This window comes from Vanessa cardui, chromosome 10 (genome assembly GCF_905220365.1).
Source record: "Vanessa cardui chromosome 10, ilVanCard2.1, whole genome shotgun sequence".
In the NCBI taxonomy this organism is placed as follows: Eukaryota; Metazoa; Arthropoda; class Insecta; order Lepidoptera; family Nymphalidae; genus Vanessa; species Vanessa cardui.
The window spans coordinates 7,530,276-7,553,951 of record NC_061132.1 but is presented as its reverse complement, the minus strand read 5'-3'; the positions used below and the strand labels follow the sequence as shown (position 1 = coordinate 7,553,951).

General features: G+C 34.5%; 2 protein-coding genes across 3 annotated transcripts; one reads left to right on the top strand and one right to left on the bottom strand.

The window, feature by feature from the left end:
* Positions 1-362: 362 nt before the first annotated feature.
* LOC124532937 (zinc finger protein 570-like) lies at positions 363-19,239 on the bottom strand. Of its 2 annotated transcripts, none has more exons than XM_047108069.1 (14): positions 18,862-19,239; positions 14,757-14,915; positions 13,656-13,820; positions 12,810-13,058; positions 11,933-12,208; positions 9,322-9,511; positions 8,264-8,441; positions 5,112-5,305; positions 4,051-4,421; positions 3,538-3,768; positions 3,027-3,101; positions 2,375-2,440; positions 1,603-1,695; positions 363-595 (listed from the first exon to the last, which is right to left on the bottom strand). In XM_047108069.1, the coding sequence occupies exons 1-14, from the start codon at positions 18,994-18,996 to the stop codon at positions 488-490; spliced, it is 2,490 nt and encodes an 829-aa protein (XP_046964025.1). In that variant the 5' UTR covers positions 18,997-19,239; the 3' UTR covers positions 363-487. The 2 variants fall into 2 exon arrangements, with proteins under 2 accessions (XP_046964025.1, XP_046964026.1); XM_047108070.1 differs by having other exon boundaries at positions 2,375-2,437.
* Positions 19,240-20,086: 847 nt separating this feature from the next.
* Positions 20,087-22,932, top strand: LOC124533054 (solute carrier family 35 member G1). Its single transcript, XM_047108225.1, has 2 exons — positions 20,087-20,210; positions 20,293-22,932. The coding sequence occupies exon 2, from the start codon at positions 20,303-20,305 to the stop codon at positions 21,338-21,340; it is 1,038 nt and encodes a 345-aa protein (XP_046964181.1). The 5' UTR covers positions 20,087-20,210; positions 20,293-20,302; the 3' UTR covers positions 21,341-22,932.
* Positions 22,933-23,676: the final 744 nt, after the last annotated feature.

Below are 23,676 nucleotides of genomic sequence, written 5' to 3'. Positions count from 1 at the left end.
TCTTTTTTAACAGCAGGGTGAAGGTGTATGCATATTTGTGTTAAAATTCCAACAAATTAAATTTGTTTTAAAGACTAAGTATAATGAATTTAAAAAATACACATTAAAATAAAAAATCGAATCGGGGTGTTTAATCAACAAAATTCTTAACACTATATACAATCGTTTGCGAATCTTGCCATCGCGATGTAGAAATTTACTTATTTTGACATAACGTCATCTAGTAGCTATAGGTTACTTTAATTATTACGTGTACAGCCTGAATAAATTAAATATAAATATATAAATAAACAAAATTTAAATAATAAAAATATCAGTTAATAATTAATTAAATGTGAACTTGACTTTGTAATTTGATAAGATTTGATTGGTCAAAGGGGGCGGAGTAAAATCGGTAAACAATGACAACTCACTGCATTCTTAACGCGAACAGACTATAGTGAACTAGTGATGTGGCAGCGAGTGTATGGGGGTGCGCGGGGGTGGCTCAGTGGTGGATGGTGTAGAGTGCGGGGTGCGCGGGGGGCTGCAGGATGATGCGGTGCACGCCTCCCAGTTCCGGCGCCAGCCCCGACACCACGGCGCCCGGCTGCAACTGGAACCAACACACCCGTCCGTTAGTATGATGAAATAAAAGTAAAGGCGATTATTTAATTGTAACAATTTATTTTATGTGTAAGTAATGACAGTGCACAATATATATAGACGTCAGACGAGAGAACATAGTTGACAAGTATTCAATAAACAAAAGGTTTAATATTTAATTTGTGTATGCGTCCTTCATACTCCTTACATAGTATAATACATGATTATAGATTATAGTCCTATTTAGTATACAACAGCAGCCTGTAAATTCCCACTGCTGGGCTAAAGGCCTCCTCTCCCTTTGAGGAGAAGGTTTGGAACATATTCTACCACGCTGTTCCAATGCGGGTTGGTGGAATACACATGTGGTAGAATTTCTATGAAATTTGTCACATGCAGGTTTCCTCACGATGTTTTCCTTCACCGCTGAGCACGAGATGAATTATAAAGACAAATTAAGCACATGAAACAGCGGTGCTTGCCCGTGTTTGAACCCGCAATCATCGGTTAAGATGCACGCGTTCTAACCACTGGGCCATCTCGACGACTACTTTTGTATATAAATACCTAAATATTTTAGTCTATCATATCATTAAACTAGTGGCTAACTTACAAGTTTATAAATCCCATGAACAAACCAAGGATTCTATGTCAGATTAATAAAAATTGCCTTTATGAGTTGAGAAATTTTTAGTAATACAGATGTTTGTAGTACTTGTAAAGTCACAGACATCTGTGCCTGAATTCTACATGTAATCACTCGGATGTATGGTTTGACCATCCCAAGGATTAGAATAGTGTACAATGATGTTAGCACACACATTTGCATGCTATTACACATAATGACTAAAACTATAAACTATTAATATATTATTGTCTATGATATCAACCAAAGACTAACTAGACTGGACTTTAGAGATAGATGTCGCATCTAGACTGTAAGATTTATCAAAATGGTCCCTTGCGCACTTATAATTATATTGAAATTCTAAAATCAAATGTATAGTGAAGAACAACCTGTAGTATATTGGGCAGCATGGTCTGACACGAGGACGTAGCGACATGCAACTGTTCCTGTTGTACTTGCTGTACTTGTTGTACGCCCACCGCCTGTAATACATTACTCGATATTAGTCTTTATTATTACATAGTATAAAACCAAAGTCGCTTACCGCTGTCTGACTATGTATGCTTTCATCTTTAAAATTACGCAACGGATTTTGATGTTTTTTTTTTAATAGTTAAAGTGATTCGAGAGAAAGGTTTTTGTATATAACATTGGACAATATAATAAAGAAACATTATCTACTATATTTTGTATCAACATTGCACCCGTGCGAAGCCGGGTCGGGTTGCTATTAAATTACAAAGTATTATATAATTTCACCTTCCTTTAATAAACAACAGTTAAGAAAATAACTGGTGAATATTTACTATATATACAAAATAGTAAAAGCTTTACTTAAAATAGATTAATGTCAAACCTCTTGTTGTTATTTCTTAACAACAAGAGACGAAGAAAAACGACCTCCATGGTCAAGTAGACAAGTACACCGGCTTTCATGGGAAACTGTCGACCGCCCGCACTCTGAGGTCGCGGGTTCGATTCCCGACCGAGTCGATGAAGAAAGTTCATTAATCTTCTATGGAGTCTTGGCTCTGGATGTTTGTGGTAGCGTCGTTATTTCTGATATTCCATATCACATGTGTTATAACTTACACACTACACACTCCAATCTTTATTATTTATTATTATTATATTATTATTAAATAAAACAAATGTAATTACATGTATCTGAATGGGTTGGTGCTGCGGATGTATCTGTATGGTCTGCACCTGTAGTTGCGGCTGCTGCTGACAGATACATCGACAATTTAATAAAACATTATATAATACAGTACATACTAAAATATCCTTATAACATCGATTCTAATATGCGAAAAATGAAAATAAACACAATTCATTTCAAAACGTCTACTTTACCTACTTAAGAAACACACAACTGACATAGGCGATGAATGTGACGAAAGAAGTCGAATAACAACGCTAGAACACTTCAAATTTGATTTCATTAGTTCTTAATTAAAATGACTTTAAATTGATTTTTTTTAAACCATCTATCTAGGAGCGAAACCTGTAAATTTGTCTATTGAAATGAAACTAGTTTTAACGGATTTCAATCGCGTATATTAATTATTTTTTAACATCCCGACATTTATTCGTGGTCACGGGTAGACTACCCGTGACCACGAATGCAACGAACGCTGTAAAATGCTAATATACGCGATTTAAATCCGTTAAAACTAGTTTTATTTCAATGTGTAATAATCGCGAAAATATAAGACAACATTAAATTTGTCTATGTTTATAATCTATGGTCTATGGTCTTACCGCTCGTGCCCTTGAAATATACTTATCATATAAGAATTCAATATCTTACCGTATTTATTTGTTGATGAGTCTGTTGCAGCTGCAACGACTGAACTGATGATATTACCGGGTACTGTTGCCCTCCCTGAGAAAATATTTTGTCAGTATAATTTAACGCTCAATTTTTTAGTAGAGATACACACACAGGGACACACACACACATATATAGAAATATGTGTGTGTCACCAGTTATAACAACATTTATTATCACATATATGCGTGTTCATAATAAATTTACTTTTAAATATATATATCAATTTATACTATACATATATGATTTTATATAAAATAGATAGATGAGCTAGCAAATGAGCAAACTGATGTTGAGTATTTACTATCACCCATAGAACTTTGCACTGTAAGAATAGCCATTCTTGACAACAACAATGCACCACCAACATTGAGAACTAAGATGTTACGTTCCAAGACTGTAAATACATATTTACACCGGCTCACTTATCCTTAAAATTTAAACACAAATGGCAGTCCAAGTATTATAAAAAAAAAAAAAAAAATCTCACCCCAGATACAGTGATCCCTTGCTGTACGTGATTAGTGTGTATCGGCAACGTTAGCTGTTGCACGCTTCCCACTTGCAACACTTGCTGTTGCAGTTGTTGGACTTGTTGTTGCTGGGCTTGCTGTTGCGCTTGTTGCTGGAGTTGCTGTTGTTGTTGCTGCTGCTGCTGTTGTTGCTGTTGTTGTTGTTGTTGTTGTTGTTGCTGCTGCTGTTGTTGGAGCTCTTGCTGTTGCTACACGAAAAATAAAAAAATAAATATACACATAAAATCGTGGCGTATATTTTAATTAGATAAGTAACACGTTAAGCATCATTGTGTTGTTTTGTATTGTTGTTGTTTTTTTTTTTTTTTGTATATTAAGTTAGCAAGTAGTTATAGTTAGTTAATATGTTTATATCTTTGTGTTGGTTTTTCTTCCTTTTGTTTTAAATTTTTTATACTTCTTATTCTTTTATTTGTACTGTGTCCTAATAAACATTTCTTTCTTTCTTTCTTTCCAATTCTTTTGCATACCTTAAACGCGTACAACTTCTCCGAACCGTCCGGACTGAAGACACACATCTGCACGTGACTGAGCATGTGTTTCTTCAGGCTGTGTAAGTACATGTAGCTCTTCACGCATATGCCGCACTTGAATCTCTTCTGCGTTCCGTTCTCCCCCTGGTTCTGTACTTGGACTATTTGCCCTTCTATCTGCGCGTGCGTCTCTTCGTTTTCGACGCTTTCTTCCTTGTCTATGGATTTCACTTCCGGCTCTTTGCTCGACTGCGTTGCCGTTTCGAAATTCGTATCCGCGTCCGTGGTGTCCGGGTTCGCCTCATTATCTTTCTTCTCCAGTAAATGTGTCTTTATGTGCTTTTTGTACGAATTGCATTCGACGAAACCTGCAAGACAAATTTAGCTACTATTAAAAAAACTATTTCTGTTTTGGGATTCAAAGTTAAAAAAATCATATTTGCAATTGAATTCACATTGATTTAAGACCCCCATAATGCAGTCTGTTTAAATTAATATTAGACGAAGAAAATTTTCACTATTTTGCCTAATATTAAACTTCATAAAAAACCCTATCCTAATGTTGGGTTTATGGGTGGGTGGGGTTTTACATGATACACGCGCTTTGCTTAAGTCCTCTAGAGTTTTGAATGGGTTAGTTGTCTCTGCCAGAAACCAATCGACGACTATTAAATCATCGTTTTAAATGTTATGGTTATCACAGGAATGTGTATTAAAGTCGAGATGGCCCAGTGGTTAGAACACGTGCATCTTAACCGATGATTGCGGGTTCAAACCCAGGCAAGCACCGCTGTTTCATGTGCTTAATTTGTCTTTATAATTCATCTCGTGCTCTGCGGTGAAGGAAAACATCGTGAGGAAACCCGCATGTGACAAATTCCATAGAAATTCTGCCACATGTGTATTCCACCAACCCGCATTGGAACAGCCTGGTGGAATGTGTTCCAAACCTTCTCCTCAAAGGGAGAGGAGGCCTTTAGCCCAGCAGTGGGAATTTACAGGCTGTTGTTGTGTATTAAAGCGTGCTAGGCGGTCGTCGGTAGAGGGCGTCGGCTCACCCTTCCCGCAGACGTCGCACTGGTACTTCTTCTCGCCGGTGTGCAGGCGTCGGTGCACGGCGAGGTAGGAGGCTGAACTGAAGCGCTGCGAGCACAGCGCGCACCCGAAGAGCTTCTCGCCCGTGTGCTTGCTGGAGTGCACGCGCAGCTCCGTGCGCGACGCGCAACCCTTGAAACACACCGGGCACACGAACCTGGCCACACGCGCCACAAACAGTTACTACTTAGCGCTTTGGGGCTCATGGAGACTCTTAATTATTACTCCCGGGCACACGAACCTGCCCGCACGCGCCACAAACAGTTACTACTTAGCGCTTTGGGGCTCATGGAGACTCTTAAATATTACTCCCGGGCACACGAACCTGGCCGCACGCGCCACAACCACTTACTATAGATAGCGCACGAGTTGAATGCAGTCGGGGCGTGAGGTAAAGAGCGGGACCTCCCCCGCTGTCCCGCAGTGTAGTGTTGTTCCATCCTTGACAGCTATCGTACGCTTGCCGTGTTACCGCATTATTATTGTTGAAGTAATAAAAAAAATATTGGCAAAGAGATGGATTGATTGAAGATACTATTGATCGATTTATAATTGAAGTCAGCGACGGTGATGATAGTGACACCGATTCAACCATGTGTGAATCTGATGATAATAATAATAAATAAATTTTTGTATTTTTTTTTTATTTCGTTTTGTGAAATAATTAATAGAAATGTATGATCAGTATTATTTTGCCTTTTCAACCGACTTCCAAAAGGAGGAGGTTATCAATTCGTCTGTATTTTTTTTTTTTTTTTATGTTTGTTACCTCATAACTTTTCACTGGGTGGACCGATTTTGATAATTTTATTTTTGTTTGAATGGTAGTGCTTCCCGTGGGGTCCCAATTTTTTTATTTCTTTTTCCGATGATGGTATCCATGTGAAAACGACATAAGTCTTAAATTTGCCTTATGTATATGCGCGACAAATAGGTGAATAACTGAAAATCACGTTAACCAATTTTGATAATTCTTTTTTTATTATAAAATATATACTTCTAGGGGAATTTGGTGAAAGTTTGGTAAGGTTCTGAGCACAGGATCCATGACAAAGTAACGGAACGGAAGGGAACGGAACAATTCTGAGGAGCACGTTAGCGATACTCGGTCGAATCTTTTATTTATAGGTTATTTGGATATTTGAGTCACCTTCCGTAATGTGGTTATGTTTATGTAATTATCATAGTCGAATATTATAATCAACTAGCTACCCACCCCGGCTTCGCACGGGTGCAATACTGATACTAAATATACTACAGAATTTGTTTATATACGACATCACATCGCAAACTTCTAAAATTATCAGTGTTTCTTTACGATATTGTTCATGTATTATATACACAAACCTTCCCCTTGAATCACACTATCTTTTAAAAAAAACCGCATCAAAATCCGTTGCGTAGATTTAAAGATATAGGGACAGAGAAAGCGACTTTGTTTTATACTATGTAGTGATGGAACTCCTATACGGCTCGCAGTTAGGGTGCGATATGGGGCAGAATTTCTTACTATCTTTAATCAAATTTTGTGTATGTGATGTGATGTCATATGATGTACGAAATATAGTTGGTCTTTTTCAAAGTTTTTTTGCTGAGTTCGATTACAGCTCTTTCGAGGGATCCTTGTAGTTTACGCCGCGTGACGTATTAAATCCGCATTTTCGATTCTATTTTTGCTTTATTCGCAAGTTTCCTTTGAAATTGTCCTCGAAGTAGTTTCTGACTCATATAAACGGAACGCTTAATCTATCCATATTAAAAAAAAATAGTTAGTCAACATCAGCTTTACTTAAAATCAAAAAATAAATAAAATTTTAACAAAATGAAAAACCGACTTCAAACAAAACACTATTTTAAAACAAATGAATATGCACGAAAAAGTAATAAAAATAATTGCGTATTCAACATATTTTTTAGAGTCTTCCTAAGTTAAATGAAATGAAAAATATTAGACTACTTAAAAGTCGATTAACGATTATATCATGTAGTTATAATTATTGTTATATTTGGAGTCGGTGTCAGCCAATAAAACCCTACAGTATATCTATCAAAAAAACAATACGAGAATACTTTAACAAATATGTTTTTTACAAATTACCTTTCACACAATAATATACTGGATCAATCAAGGGGCTCGTATCGCTTCTTTCTTTTGATTGTTGGGGCAAGGGCACCGTGGCTGACACCGGCTCCAAATATACCAATAACTATAACTACATGATATAATCGTTAATCGACTTTTAAGTAGTCTAATATTTTTCATTTCATTTAACTTAGGAAGACTCTAAAAAATATGTTGAATACGCAATTATTTTTATTACTTTTTCGTGCATATTCATTTGTTTTAAAATAGTGTTTTGATTGAAGTCGGTTTTTCATTTTGTTAAAATTTTATTTATTTTCATTATGCTAACCTAGTAAAATTATCGATATTAATTACTCACAATATATGGAGTATTTTGGTCATCAATTATAATTAGGTCACAGCACTATCGAATTCCTGAGCTCTGCATGCAACTCGTGCGCTATCTATACTTAGCGCTTTGGAGCCGGATTTGGGCTCCTTGTAACCCCTAATTATTACTCTACAAATTTATTACAACATTTCCATTGTCAGTCCGATTTGTCAACGATATGTTTACTTTCTGTATCAGTAGCTATTACCCTCAGAGACCTCAAAGCAGTTGCTTGGTTGCCCTGCCCCGAATCCGACTTTGTAGCGCTTCCAACGGTACATATCAACATTAAAATAGATTTAGTAGGTGAATCGCTAGCAAGGAAAACGTAATGGTGCTAGTCGCCTGAACATTCTAAGTATTCAAAAATGCACTAGCATCGACTTGGATGTCTATAATAATAATAATAATAATCATTTATTTCAGACCATAATTTACATAGATCCATATAGTGTTAGTAAAAATAAATTAATTAATATTAATACCTAAATTGGTTAGTAAGTTCACAAAAACAATTTTACTTAATTATTTATGTATGACAATTTATTTATTTTTTAAACTAATTTTAAACTATTCTACTGGACTACGTGAAGTCTATCTATGGGACAACGATATGATTTACTATATAGTGTTTCGTGAAATACATCGTCAGGACTTACTTTTTGTTCCCGGTGTGCGTGAGAAGATGGTTGTTCCTGGCGGAGGAAGTGGTAAAGCGTGCGGGACAGGCCTTGCAGGCGTAGGGCTTCTCCCCCGTGTGCGTGCGCCGGTGGTAGATGAGGGCGGACTGTTGCGCGAACTTTCGCTCGCAGAACTGGCACTCGAAGGGACGCTCGCCTGGCGGGCGAATATATCGTATTAAGGATTATTAACTGGAATTTCCTCATCTCAAAAACCTATATAAAATGTATAAATATAAATAATAAAAACCCGCTGAGTTTCTTTCGCCGGTTCTTCCCAGGTCAGGGTATTTTCTTTTCCGAACCGGTGGTAGCGTTTCAATTGACCATCAATAAGAAAGTGTAATGCTTCTATATCGAATAAAGTTATTTGAGTTTGAGTATATATGTATAGGTTACCTATTATAGTATTGTGAATAGCCACTGATTGGATATCTGCTCATATACAACCTTTTTCTACCGACAATACTTAGTATTGATGCGCGTTGTTATGGCTACGAAGTTAAGTGTGTCAAAAATGGTACAATATAAGTAATAGGCATCAGAGATATAGTATCTTAGGTATCAAGTTTGGCAGACGAATAACTATACCATCAACCAACTCATTAGGAAAAATAAATAAAAATTTTAACAAAAAGAAAAACCGACTTCAAACAAAACACTATATTAAAACAAATGAATATGCACGAAAAAGTAATAAAAATAATTGCGTATTCAACATATTTTTTAGAGTCTTCCTAAGTTAAATGAAATGAAAACTATTAGACTACTTAAAAGTCGATTAACGATTATATCATGTAGTTATAGTTATTGGTATATTTGGAGCCGGTGTCAGCCACGGTGCCCTTGCCCCAACAATCAAAAGAAAGAAGCGATACGAGCCCCTTGATTGATCCAGTATATTATTGTGTTAAAGGTAATTTGTAAAAAACATATTTGTTAAAGTATTCTCGTATTGTTTTTTGATAGATATACTGTAGGGTTTTATTGGCTGAGATGAGATGTTATTGGAGAGAGATGAGATGAGATTAATGTACCTGTGTGAACTCTCATATGCGCATTCAGCTTCGATACTTCATAGAAGGCCTTTGTGCAAATCGTGCAGACATGGTTCCGGATACCGCGGTGCTTCTTCATGTGCTGGCACAGGGTCGAGTGTCTTCGGAAAGTCTTGTTGCATTCCGAACACTTCAGAGGCTTCTCGCCGGTGTGCAAGCGAAAATGAACCTAAAATGTACATAAACGACTTAAAACATTAATATATATATATATATATATATATATTATGGTATAGGTTGGTGGACGAGCAGATGAGCCACCTGATGGTAAGTGGTCATCATCACCCATAGACAATGACGCTGTAAGAAATATTAACTATTCCTTACATCGACAATGTGCCATCAACCTTGGGAACTAAGTTGTTATGTCCCTTGTGCCTGCAGTTACACTGGCTCACTCACCCTTCAAAACGGAACACAACAATACTGAGTCCTATTATTTGGCGGTAGAATAACTGATGAGTGGGTGGTACCTACCCAGACGGGCTTGCACAAAGCCCTACCACCAAGTAAAACCACCAATTAGCAAAACACGGTGGACGTTTCTTGTCTGTATTTGTATGTATTAGGTAATAACAGTTCTAGCGATCGGTTCAAAGGTAACCGTTTTGCAGTACCATTTAACAGCGAGCTATATCATATAAGAAGCACAAAAAAATCTTCTTTAAAATTTAAAACGGTCCAAAAAAATGGCAATCAGTCAGTGAAAAAGTAACAGCCTGGAAATCACCTACTGCTGACCAAAGGCCTAACTTTCGAGGAGAATATTTGAAGCTTTCTCCATCACGATTCTCCAATGCGTGTTTTAGATACACATATAACAGATTTTCGTTTAAATTATAATCATGCAAGTTTCAAGAAACAAATTAAGGATTTGAAAATTCAAAGCCAAGCTGGGTTTCAACTCGCTATGTTCGGTAAGTTGACCACGTTTCAACCACCGCGCCAAACGACGTTGTAATCAATTTATGTCAAACATATTTGTAGACATTTATATGACTTTTAATTAAGATAGGCTGGAAACAAATGTCTTATATCTAAATAAACTTTGACAATTAATTGTCAGCTCACATGACATATTAGATTAGCTGTTATTTTACGTCTGTTTTCGGTATTTTATAACAATAAAATAAATACAAAATGGGATTTGATTATTACAGTATTTTGGGCGTAAAGCGTTCCTGTGATCAAATCGAAATTAAAAAGGCTTATCGGCGGCTGGCACTCAAATATAATCCAGAAAAGTATGGTAACGACGAAAACATGATACGAATATTTGGTCTCATCGGGGAAGCTTACGAAGTCTTAGTAGACCACAAAAATAGAGCAGTCTACGACCAGTACGGAGAGGAAGGCCTTAAGAGAGGCGTTCCAGGACCTAAAGAATATATCCAACCTTACACTTATCACGGCGATCCTATCAAAACATACCAAGACTTTTTCGGTACGAAGAATCCGTACGCAGATCTCCTAGACTACTATGAAAACCCACCACCGATGTTCGAATCTCCACTCGGGAGAGGTTACAAGGAGAAAGACCAAACAATATACCGACCACTCGCTCTCACATTAGAGGAAGTATACAAAGGGTGCTTAAAGAAAATGAAAATACAACGCCTAGTATTCACAGACGAAACATGTTCAGAATTGAAGCTGAGAGAGAAGGTACTATCAATACCAATAAAACCAGGCACATATCCCAATACGGAGATCATATTTAAGGAAGAAGGCGATCAAGGCCCAACGAGAATACCAGCTGATGTGATCTTCGTGACTGAAGACCGACCTCATGAAAATTTCATAAGATCTGGCGTGAGCGATCTATTGATGGTCCGAACGGTGTCTCTAAAAGAAGCTCTATGTGGTATTACTATCACGGTATCCACTCTGGATGATAGAATTTTACGAATCAAAGTAACTGACGTCATAACACCCTCTTACGAGAAAGTAATAGAGGATGAAGGCCTTCCCATACTCCCGTGCCCGAGTAAGGCCAAAGGAAACCTTATAATACGTTTCCAAATTATATTTCCAGTATATTTATCCACACGCAGTAAAAAAGCCTTCGAAGAGGCTTTCGAATTCCAAGATAGGGAGAACGAACGATTTGACAAGCTTCCTTGTGGTACATTAGACACTTTATCTAATTACGAATAGATTGGTTATATTATTGATAAATAATTAACAAATTATAATGTTAAAATTAACTGTCTGTCTTTTCGTCCGTCAACCCTCATCACAAATAAACCAATGTCACATAGATAGCCTGAGACTTTGATATTAAATTGCAAGGAAATTACTACTACTATGTTAGTCTTCAAAATTTAATTGAGTTTGTTTCCTCAACTGTACCAATCAATCTCTCAATCTTCTCCATCCTCCGTGACATTGGCAAAATAATCTGTGCCCTGTCGGCAACTAAAAGCCATTAAACCAAGAATTTAATTGAATTGTTATCAAATTGGTATAGGACCATCTTAAATTATGAGATCTTAGGAAAAAACATTTGAAGCTGACAGAATCCCGGGGAATGTTTAATTCAAATGTTATTCAGTATTAAACAATTGAAATAATAAGAGAACAAACTCACCTTCAAGTCAGTAGGATTATAGAAACTCTTGGAACATATAGCGCACATATAAGGCCTCTCTCCTCTGTGCCGCGCCATATGCGACCTTAATGCGTATCCACTGAAGAAGCGTTTCTCGCAAACGGTGCACTGGTGCGTTTTCTGTTCGAAGTGCGTTTGTCTGTGCCGATACAGTAACGTCTTGGTCGGGAACGTGCGTTGGCATACGGAACAGGTTGGCTGCTTCGGTGGTCGCTGTTCGTGGGTACGCATATGCATTTTCAACATGCCGGGACCCTAAAAATTATAGATATGCCTAGAAAATAACATTAAAAGCAAAAATTTTGTCATGTGTCGCAGATAGTTTTTTATTTATAAATAATATTATATTAATGAACATTCCCATGACTTGAGCCTGATCGTATAATTGGATACAAAATCTATATAATATAGTCTTAGATATAGTCCTAGATTCTATATAGAAAGAGAAAAGAGATCACCATTTTTTGTCAAATATTATTTATTTAATATCATTGGTTGCTTGATAAAACTCGATATTCATTATGGATTTGCGAAAATATGGCGTTTTGAACTTCGACGAAAGATGTCGGAATTTTGGAAGTAAAATTAAAGTGATTATTAATAGTTAATTGTTATAGTATTGTATTATAAATAAAGATATAAAAATCATCAACTCCTAGTAGTAAGCAATTTAGTTGAGATAGTAGCCAAACTTATGGAATACGCAAATCTAAGGTTGTTTATCTTTATTCCTACTTCAATTGAAATAGGCTCTAGATAAGCTGGTTTAATTTAAATCTAGTACAGTTATATTAGAAGTGTGTCCAATGTAGGTGACCCTGGCCCGATTTAAACTTGCTACAATTATGGCACTTACTTTAAAAGTTCTCTCGCAAATGGGACACTTGGGCGGTTTCTTGCAATTGGCTTTGATCCAGTTCGAATGTGAGCGCATATGCAGCTTTAGCCACCTCGCGTGCTTGAACTCTTTATGGCATAAATTACAAACATGGCGCCCCGGTGCCACCGATGACGTCGCTTGGAAGACTACCATTTGGAGGTAATTCTCTTCATCCGAATTTAAACCTTCGTCCGTTTTCGTTTGAGGTACCGGTTCAGTATCCAGCTAAGAAATTTTATTGGAGATATAACAAGATTAGGACATTATAGACAAAATATAATCTGATATGTTATGTCGTAAGCCGATTTGACTGGATTTTGGTTGTGATCTCATTTAGAAGAATTCCAGCCGTAAATGTGTAGAAAAATCAAAATGATGTTGAAATTGCATTTTATTTAATTATTAATTTGAAAAAGAATTTATTTTATTAAGTGCACAGTAGACCAGTTACATTTTAGAGTAGGCCAGTTAGAGTATAAGAAAAAAAAAAGAAAAAAGTAAACAAAATTACATTGCTATTTGACATTTAATATTTCATTTGAATAAACTTTTATGATATGGGCACCTAATGTAGATCACTCATCTAATTGATTTGCAGTTTACAATCAAATGAAATCCAAGCAAAACCTGTCATAAGTTTCGAGAAGAAGAAATATTTTGAATAAACGCAAAGTCTCGCGGGTGACATATTAGTAATATATAAATTCTGTTAGCGTTGTTGCCACTATTCCACGCTGTAATTATTTAAACAGTAGCCACTTTTAATTGCAGGCATTATTGGTTTTGAAAGCATATAATGTACGTCGATAATGTCGCACTTACCTTATCAATATCAAAATCTTCTTTTTGCAATATTTCTTGAGTTATATTGTTCTGATCTGCTGTTTCCGTGAAAAAACCCTCTAGGATTTGATTTGCGTTGCTACTGAGGTTCGGCACTTCTATGAACTGTATAGTTCTGTATACCGATTGCACTTCTTTCTCTTTCTGTAACAACACCACCAACACTCACAGCCTGTAAATTTCCCACTACTGGGCTAAGGCCTCCTCTCCCTTTGAGGAGAAGGTTTGGGACATATACACCACGCTATTACAATGCGGGTTGGTGGAATTCACATGCGGCAGAATTCCTATAAAATTAGACTCATGTAGGTTTCCTCACGATGTTTCCCTTCACCGCCGAGCACGAGATGAAATATAATTAATGAAATATTGGTGTTCGTGGGGCTTTGTGCAAACTGACCCCGTATGAATGCTTTATGCTCAAGTCAATCCAGTGTCTAGTCACCCGTTCTATTCGAATCAATCAGTAAGTCAGTCCAGTGCGATTAACGTTGTACGTTCGGGCAGTCGCTGACAGTTTGTTAAAGAGTGACCAGTTAGCAGCTTACTGACTGTCTTACAACTGACTTACTGACCGATCCTTTCTACATGTAGCCACTAGGTTTCAAATACCAAGTAGGTCCAGCCCCTAACCCCATGTACACCTTGCATAACTCATACAAATGCAGACCGATAGTAATTTGATATTGAGTACAATTCCTCGAATGATTTTTTTTTGTTATATGTTATAGGTTGGCGGACGAGCATATGGGCCACCTGATGGTAAGTGGTTACCATCACCCATAGGCAATGACGCTTTAAGAAATATTAACTATTCCTTACATCGTCAATGTGCCACCAACCTTGGGAACTAAGATGTTATGTCCCTTGTGCCTGTAGTTACACTGGCTCACTCACCCGTCAAACCGGAACACAACAATACTGAGTACTGTTATTTGGCGGTAGAATAACTGATGAGTGGGTGGTACTTACCCAGACGGGCTTGCACAATGCCCTACCACCAAGATATCTAAAAGTCTTGGACTCGTCAAAATGTTGGATAATAATAATCTGACAAATTACGATGTTTAATTTGAATACCTCTAGATTCTCTTTGAGAGTTTCCTCCGCCATCGCCTTCACTTGCTCGCGGAGTAAACCATCGTTTCTCTCGACGAGATCCTTGAACGCGTGAGAGCGGGATATCTGGTGGACACATTGCAAGCACAGCTGGGATGGCAGTCCATCACCCACTGCTACCTGAAAAGGGTAATTTATTTAAAACAATTTGGCACAACATATTAGACCATTTCGCTGATAAACACAGATTTAAATACCCATATTTATTTAAATTTAGTATATTTGGTTCAATGTCACCAAAGTAAAGTCGGGGTAAGAAAAGGTTCGTCACCTTAAGAACTATTTTCGTGTGCTCAGTATGAGCGATAATTTGCTTTACCTATCGAGACATATACATTGCGTCGCAATGATTTGATGTTCAGATTCAAAAGGTACTGAGACTTTAAGACTTGATAAAGGAATGAATTTCAAAACTGACGGAGGTTTTCTTACTCTGAACGCAAGATTCGTGACTTTTTTTGCTAAACAAGCATCTACGATAGTCCAATTTTCATGACCATTGAATCCAATACGTGTTATAGACAAGATGGTCATCATTTTTAAACTTGGCGATGAAAGAATATAAAATACGACAATATTGCCATTGAAATCAATACCCTAATATGGTTTTGATGATCAATCGTACAATACATAAAGGGCTGTTATCGTCATTTACCTGGAATACCTTAAGAAAAATAACTACTTATAGGTATTAGACAGATATATTGGCATCAATGAAGTCTGATCACTCGTTGAATGCATGAATTGAAGAATAGTATCATAAAATATCTACTCAATGCCTCAATGGTATTTGTCAGATTGACTTTAGACATAACGCTTATTAGCCATTAATTATGCGATTATCGCTTTTCGATAGGTATACTCTTCTGCTATATCTGAGACTACAGGGGAAAGCACAGCTGCAGTCAAAGGCTTCAACTCCTTTTCGAATCGAAAGAAATCTCCTATTGAAGTCTATGAACGTTAACATTGTACTTCTTTGTAAACACAGACAAGAACTCCATTTGAATCCAAAGTCTTCGAGTATTTTGTCTTATGAGGTAAAGGAACAAGACCAAGAGACGGTCGTTCGTGTAACTAAGCAGAGTATGAATCTTATATAGTGCAACCTTAATATAACGAACCTCATTATAACGAATTCCTCGTTTAAACAAATTATTCGTAATCCCCTTGAATTGTCAATAAGAGTCAATGTAAAATATACCTTTACATTGCGAACATTTTTTGCAAACAACCTCTTTATAACGAATTTTCAAGTATGAAGCCTCTAAACAACGAATGTTCTCAATCCAAAACCTTTATATAAAGTTCCCATCAAGATATGTACCCACTTTTACAGAATTTATTGCATTTTATTTTGATTATTAATGTTAGAAAAAGTTTTTGTTACCTACCTAATTGTTTTTAAGTAGAAAATACAAAATACATACTTTGATCAAAATGTGTTATAATTTATTAGTTGAATTTGTTCTCTATAACAATGAGTACGTAATGTTGAGATGAATTTTTTTACCTCTTTATAACGAATTTCAGACCAACCTAACCTCAGCACAACAAACCTCAGTTCAACGAATTACTTGATATAACGAATATTTACTTGTTCCCTTGCGATTTGTTATATCGAGGTTGCACTGTATATAGGTATAGTCAAACGTATTCGAATCTAAATTGAGAGTTATATTTACGGCCAGTAATCACGTTAAGAATATTAACATTTGATAAATATATACAAAGCTAAAAAGGGTGGAAAGTGCTATGCATTTCATGAACGGATATACTAGTCTATTTTTTTATTCTAAATAAAATTACAATAGAGTTAGGTGTTAGCAATACTTTCTAATACTGGATTAGATTAGTTTCTGGTTGTTTAAAAGAGTAAAAATAATCAATTTTTTTTCTGTGTATGTCTTGTATAATTTCGGATTCTTTGTCAGAATTAGGTTAATTAACTTAATTAGCCATTCAATAACAGTCTAGCCTTTTGCAAAGCGGCCTTGATGGCATTCAGCTTGTACATCTTCCGTTCATATAAAAGTGTAATATGCTTGTTTTAGAAAGTTTATATTATAAAAAAAAATTAACCATTTTTTTTATGTTCCATCTCTATAAATATTCTTATTTTTAAGCCAATCAAATTAATTTTGTGTAAATCGAAGGTCGTCGATGCAGTCTCTTCAGAAGTCATTAGTCATTTATTTGGGCTTTTACTAAGACCTTAAGTAAGACCTGCGGATTGAACTCAAACTCAAACTCAAATTCCTTTATTCAATATAAAAGCATTACACTTACTTATTGATTGTCAAATAAACACTACCACCGGTTCGGAAAAAGGAACACCCTGACCTGAGAAGAACCGGCGAAAGAAACTCAGCGAATGCATGCTTGATGAGTCAAACAGAGGATCGCTACACACAACGTCATACCACCATGTATTTAAATTTTCGCGATTATTACACATTTAAATAAAACTAGTTATAACGGATTTTAATCGCGTGTATTAATTATTTTGGACATCCCGACGTTTCAAGCACTTTACAGCGTTCGTAGTCACGGGTAGACTGTCTACCCGAATGCGATTAAAATCCGTTATAACTAGTTTTATTTAAACCATGTATTTACGGAACAAAGGATTAAACAGGATATTGTAAAGAAGGCAGGATGTGAGCATTCGAAATAGAACATGAATTATGAGTTAAATTAGACAAATTTACGAAGCCTTTAAACGAAATTAACTAAGCAGTTTTAAAGTACAGTTCTATCAAATTGATTATTATTTTCATTTTGGAGAGCATTTTTTATTATTAATACAATCTTTTTTTTCTTCCTGATATAATTATTGTTACCTAAATGAATGCAAGGTATTTATGTAGTCACGTCACCGTAACACAAAAAAATACAATCTGCTATTGCGTCAATACCTGGATATTGACGTATTAGCAGAATATATAAGAATAAATAAAACTTCACCTAGGGGTTAGGTTAAATTTTATTTATTTATAGTGTTTAAAAAAAGGCAAACCTATTGTTAGAAACAATTCTTTATGCTAATACATTTATATTATAATTATATATTTAATAAACTCATATTTTTTTAGTGTATCCGTTTTCGTAAGTGTAATCGATTTTAAAACTGGTATGGCTGTATAAAATAATACAAGATGTTTTCCCGCGAAAACGGATTATTAAAAAAACAAGAGAAAATCGCGCATGGAACATTTTTAAAATAATTATTGTAAAAGATTTGATTTGTAAACTTCGGGGCAATAATATAAAAATAAAACCTGAAATAAATAAATATTATACTTTCTACTGGCGTATTTAATACTATATTGCCGCATTCGCGGATTTTTTTTACTGCGATGACGTTTATGTATTAGTATATGACTAATACAATTTAATTTATAGTATTGAATAAACTTTCTTTCAGATTAATATACTATAAAATATTCTAGTTGAAATAAGATCGTTTGATTTTTTTTAAACATAATCAACTTTTTAAATATTAACTTACTTTATTTGAATTTATATTTTTTAAACAAAACGTATTTTAGATCTCATATTATGAAGTTCATGAAACTGTACGTTTAGAGATAGAAAATTAAATTTATTAGCGATACGTCGGAAATAAAATATTACTATTATAAATTATAATAATATTAGTAAAAACTAGATACAGAATTTTTAACATTATTCTGTGCATTTGTTATTAAATTGTCGAATTTGTGTACATTACAAATAATCTAAGAAAATTTTACTTTGTTTAAACTTTAGTGTTATTTTCAATGTCTTAATTTTTGGCAACTATAAATTATAAACCAACTATCTCATTCACTCGTTCACATAAAACGCCTAAAATCAGAAAAGGATAGCCAGCTATTACTCAACGAATTTCCTAGAATATACAGGCACCAAAATCTTAAATGACTACCTGCTATCACGTGATTTCTAAACAAAGATGACTTGATGCGACAACCACTGTCATCACAACTCGCTTACAAGCTAAATAACGAGTGCGAAAGAGACAACAACATTTTCCAAAAATAAATTTATCAATCTGTTATCTCACCTGCACTTTTGATATGCCCATTAACATTGTAGCAGTAAGTTGCTCAAATAATGGTCGCATGTCCTTCTTTATTTGCAAACAAGCACGACATATTTTCTCAAAATTATATTTCTGCGATTTATTAATGGCCGCCATATTGAAGGACAGCAATCGAGCTGTTTTTGTCCTTGTTATACGGATTTCACATATAAATTATTAATTTCTCAATATATGTTATTATTTATTTAATTTGCTCACATAATATAAATGACTGTCACACTTAAAAGCAAAACACACATCAATCAGCACAATTTATGTATTAAATTTCATCCATTATAAAACGCATGTACACAAGAAAGACAGACATAGCTTTATAGTTATGAAGTCATGAGACTGCCAACTAGCCTATAAGGAGTGGGAGAGTGTCAGTTTCGTATGCAGTAAAAGTCCATGAGTAAAAAGGAGATAGATATAGTTACGCAACATAATCATGGTTACACAAGTAAAATGTGAAAGGTAACTATTTTGTATTTTTAAAACTACATTTCAGCTTATCTCGTAGGAAAATATTACGTTTCAACGCAATCGTTTGTTATAAATATGTATGATATATTTTGAGAAACGCTATTAAATAAAAAATTCGACACATATGGAAAGTACTTGAGTATGAGAGAAAGAGACAACTAGTCTATTCCCGAACACAATTTATTTATAAAAAATAGTCAACATTTTCAGAATTATGAAAATATTAAAGCATTAAATATTTACGGTACAAATAAAGTTTTATAAGGAGTAATTTCTATTTCTTTCTAAATACGTTATATTATTATTGTCAGTCGTGGCTAAATTCAGAACTAAAAATATCTACCCGTCTCTTTTTTTTTAAGGAAATTGTTTCAATGTAAAAAGAGATAGCTAATTCTATATGAAATGTATCTTGGATTATTGTTAGAGGCAATACCGTATACTAGTTTATCTATATACATTTTTAATTAATTTTAAAATGGTATAGCAATTGTTGATATTATAAACAAAATTGTTATTTTATGGTATAATATAGATTTAAATGATATTGATCTTTATAATATTTTCATGAAATATGTAAAAATGTAGTATAGAAATCTCTACTACATTGTCAATGTAGGTACTTTTTGTCAAACAATTGTCAAATTCAATAAACATGAAAACCTAGATTGTCAATATAGGGAATTAAATAATACGTTCTTCATGGGTATTTCCAACTCCAATGTCTTTCAATGAATTAAAGTATTATGTTAAATTGAAGTAGTGGTATATTATAATAACAATGAATCATAATATCTAACGTTTTCCTTCCTCAACCGCCTAGTATCCTAAACATACAGACAAATGTAATGAATGCTTTACTAAATTAATCAAGAAATGATTAAGTGATTTATTAATTTTAATGTTATTATACGGCTGTGCTTACAGATATCAAAATATGCCGGAGCACTTGGAATTGCAACATCTTGTAGATCTATCGGTCGGGAGTGGCGACGAATCTGTACCGAACTTACTGGAAAATAAGAGGCCACTTATAAAACGATGTCCTTATCTCGGTTTGATACTGGCGACACTCTCATCACTATTTTTCTCACTATGCTCAGTTATTGTGAAGAGCCTGGTAAATATAGACCCTATGCAACTTGCAATGTTCCGGTTTATTGGGGTTCTATTGCCAACAATACCTATTGTAATATATACAGAACAACCAGTGTTCCCTCAAGGTAAACGCGTGCTTTTAATTTTGCGATCTATTGTAGGCACGGTGGGACTAATGTTAAGTTTTTATGCATTCAGGAATATGCCGCTAGCTGATGCATCTGTTATTGTATTTTCCGTGCCAGTTTTTGTGGCACTTTTTGCTAGAGTCTTCTTAAAAGAACCCTGTGGTATTTGGAACACAATATCAATAATATTAACTCTGATTGGTGTTATATTAATAACTCATCCACCATTTATATTTGGTACCTACCAAGTAGAAACAAATCAGAATTATAATAGCTTGAGAGGTGCTATTGCTGCATTTGTTTCTACGATTTTTGGTGCAAATGCTTATGTGCTACTCAGAGTTTTAAAAGGCTTGCACTTTTCTGTTATTATGACCAATTTTGGTGCTATTGCTATAGTGCAAACACTGTTTTATTCGTTTATTTTTGGTGCTTTGTGTATGCCCAATTGTGGGACTGAAAGGTTTCTAGTTGTGTGCCTAGCCTTATTCAGTTATTTGGGTCAAATTTTGTTAACAATGTCTTTACAAATGGAACAGGCGGGACCGGTTGCTATAGCTCGTTCTGCAGATATTGTTTTTGCATTCCTATGGCAGGTTATGTTTTTTAATGAAATACCAAGCAAGTTTTCCGTTTTTGGAGCAGTATTAGTCTTGAGTTCGGTGATGCTTGTAGGTTTACGAAAATGGGCTCTGGCATTGCCTGCTGATTCACAATTGAGGAGTAAGTTAGGAGTATTGGCACAGTAATTAAAAATAATATTTTTTTCTATGTAAATGCAACATTTTCTAAACCTATATAATGTTCACTTTATAACTGAAGTAAGGAAATCAAATACTCTTGTATGTCCAAGAGAAGCATGTGTTACTGTAAGGGTTCTCTGTAAAGCATAACCACTCCTGTGGGACCAAGTATTTTCAAATTTCCTTTATTTTCTTGGTCACACAGATATGGCCATATCTTCTCTTTGGTCATGCATGTGTTTCTAATCTTTGATTGATTTTAGAAACCTTTGTTAACTATTATTAATTATCATTTTAAATCTTGTAATATAACATAGCCGATAAATTTGATTCTTTATATATTATTGAGAAAACATAATCAGCACTCACTTTATTAATTCACATATAAATATATCAGACTCATATACATATATATAGTATGAGTTCATATTTCATTAATAATTGACAATATAGATGTGTTATACTTCATGTTTTGAAGTATTGCACTTAATAATTAAGACTGTCCAAAGTCTTGTGTTGTGTGTATTTGCCTCTATATCTCTTGTGTTGTGCTCCTTATAAGCTTTAAATATTAATTTGTTGATGTAATTGCAAATCTATTTCATATGTAATTTTATCACAATGTTATTTATATACTTATTGTCTTTGTATTCTTCCTATTTAGGTATAAATTCTAGTCTTAAAAGTATTATTAGTTATAAGAAAGAATATTAAGCTGTTTGTATTGACACATAAGACCTATTAGAAATATCATTTTACATCCTGCAATTGCTTCTAGTCATTTGTTTTTTATATAGAAGTTAGTCTTTAGGTGGTAAATAATAGAAAATAACTAAGTCTAGACATTAAATTTGATATAAAAGTGAGGTTTATCATTGCTGCAAGCACTAGCGACTAGTGATAAGTTAAATGCATCACACATTGTCATAGATACTCAATAACCAAAGTGATAACTTTGTATAGTATTTGCACAGATATAACTAATTATTAATTTATAAAAAAAACTGATAAATTTCCAGTATGTATCTTGCCATTATTAGGCAGTTTTAACCTGTATTCTGTAGTCATATTTTTGTAGCATCACATCATCAGTGAATATTAATCTCATTTTATTATACGTATATGTATACTTTTTAATTATATGCATGGTCCCCTCTAGGATATCCCGTCGAAGCTGTAATAAAGAAAAGAAATACTGTTTAATGTATCTCAAGTCTTTCTAAATTATTTTTAGTGTATCATTGCAAATTGAAGACGACTTAAATACACCATCATTGTATGTTATATTTACAAATTAAAAATAACTGGTAACTTCCTATTAAAATATGTTAATATTCCTTTGAAGTTAATTATGTGTACCACTCCATTTTGTAAGCTGTTATATTTATACCGAATAGGTACTTGTGATATTATTCATAATTTAAATGTATTTGTTTAATCGCTACGCCATATCAATCTAGTCATTAATTTCAATTGTTATTATTATTATATTAAATCCTTCATTTGTATAAAATTGACAATTATTGTGATATACGTCTTTGGCCAAGAATAAACCTATGTATCCATGCTTATTTGAATAAAAGTGAAGTTGAATTTGTTTTAGTTACTTTAATTTATTTATGTTTTGCCGCAGTAATTCGATGTCGATAAATTTTATTAAAATTTTGGGATGGTAATATGCGTTAAAAAAAAATTTCATTCAAATTTGTAAATTCTTTGGTATTCGACCTTGTTCTCCGTCCCGAGTAAGTTAAGTACCTATTTATGCCAGAGTTCAGTAGGTCGAAAGGTTTACATTTTCCGCGAACTATGCAGTGTAGAGGTATAAATAAAGATACATAATTATTGTTTAATTAAAGGGAAATTTGCGTGTAAAATGTGTCCCTCAAAATCGTGTATTCTTTATACACTTGCAGGAAATTCTGAATTTAGTAATAGGACGTAATATCGATATTGCCGTTATAAAAATAAGCTGATAGATCTGTTAAGCCTTGGTTCCGGGTGGATACAACATTATGGACTACATCAAAAGAAATACTTTTAGTCAAAACCGAATTTGTGAATATTTTCGATAAAGTAATAAAAAAGTTTTATCCATAAAAAAGTATCCTGAGTTTTTTTCAGTCATATTGTGTTTACTAATTGATTAGTTGTATGTGTGGTGCACAAAGTACACGCGTAATCACAAAACCACTCTATTTTTTGGGCTTATAATTCGTTTGTATGGCAAATGCGATACGTCCAGAAGTAAGCGCAAGACTTTATGTGCATTCCCAGACAAGGGAGCGCAAACACCGTCCACTTCAAGATCCTTGACTCTATTTACTCACTTCACCGAGGAT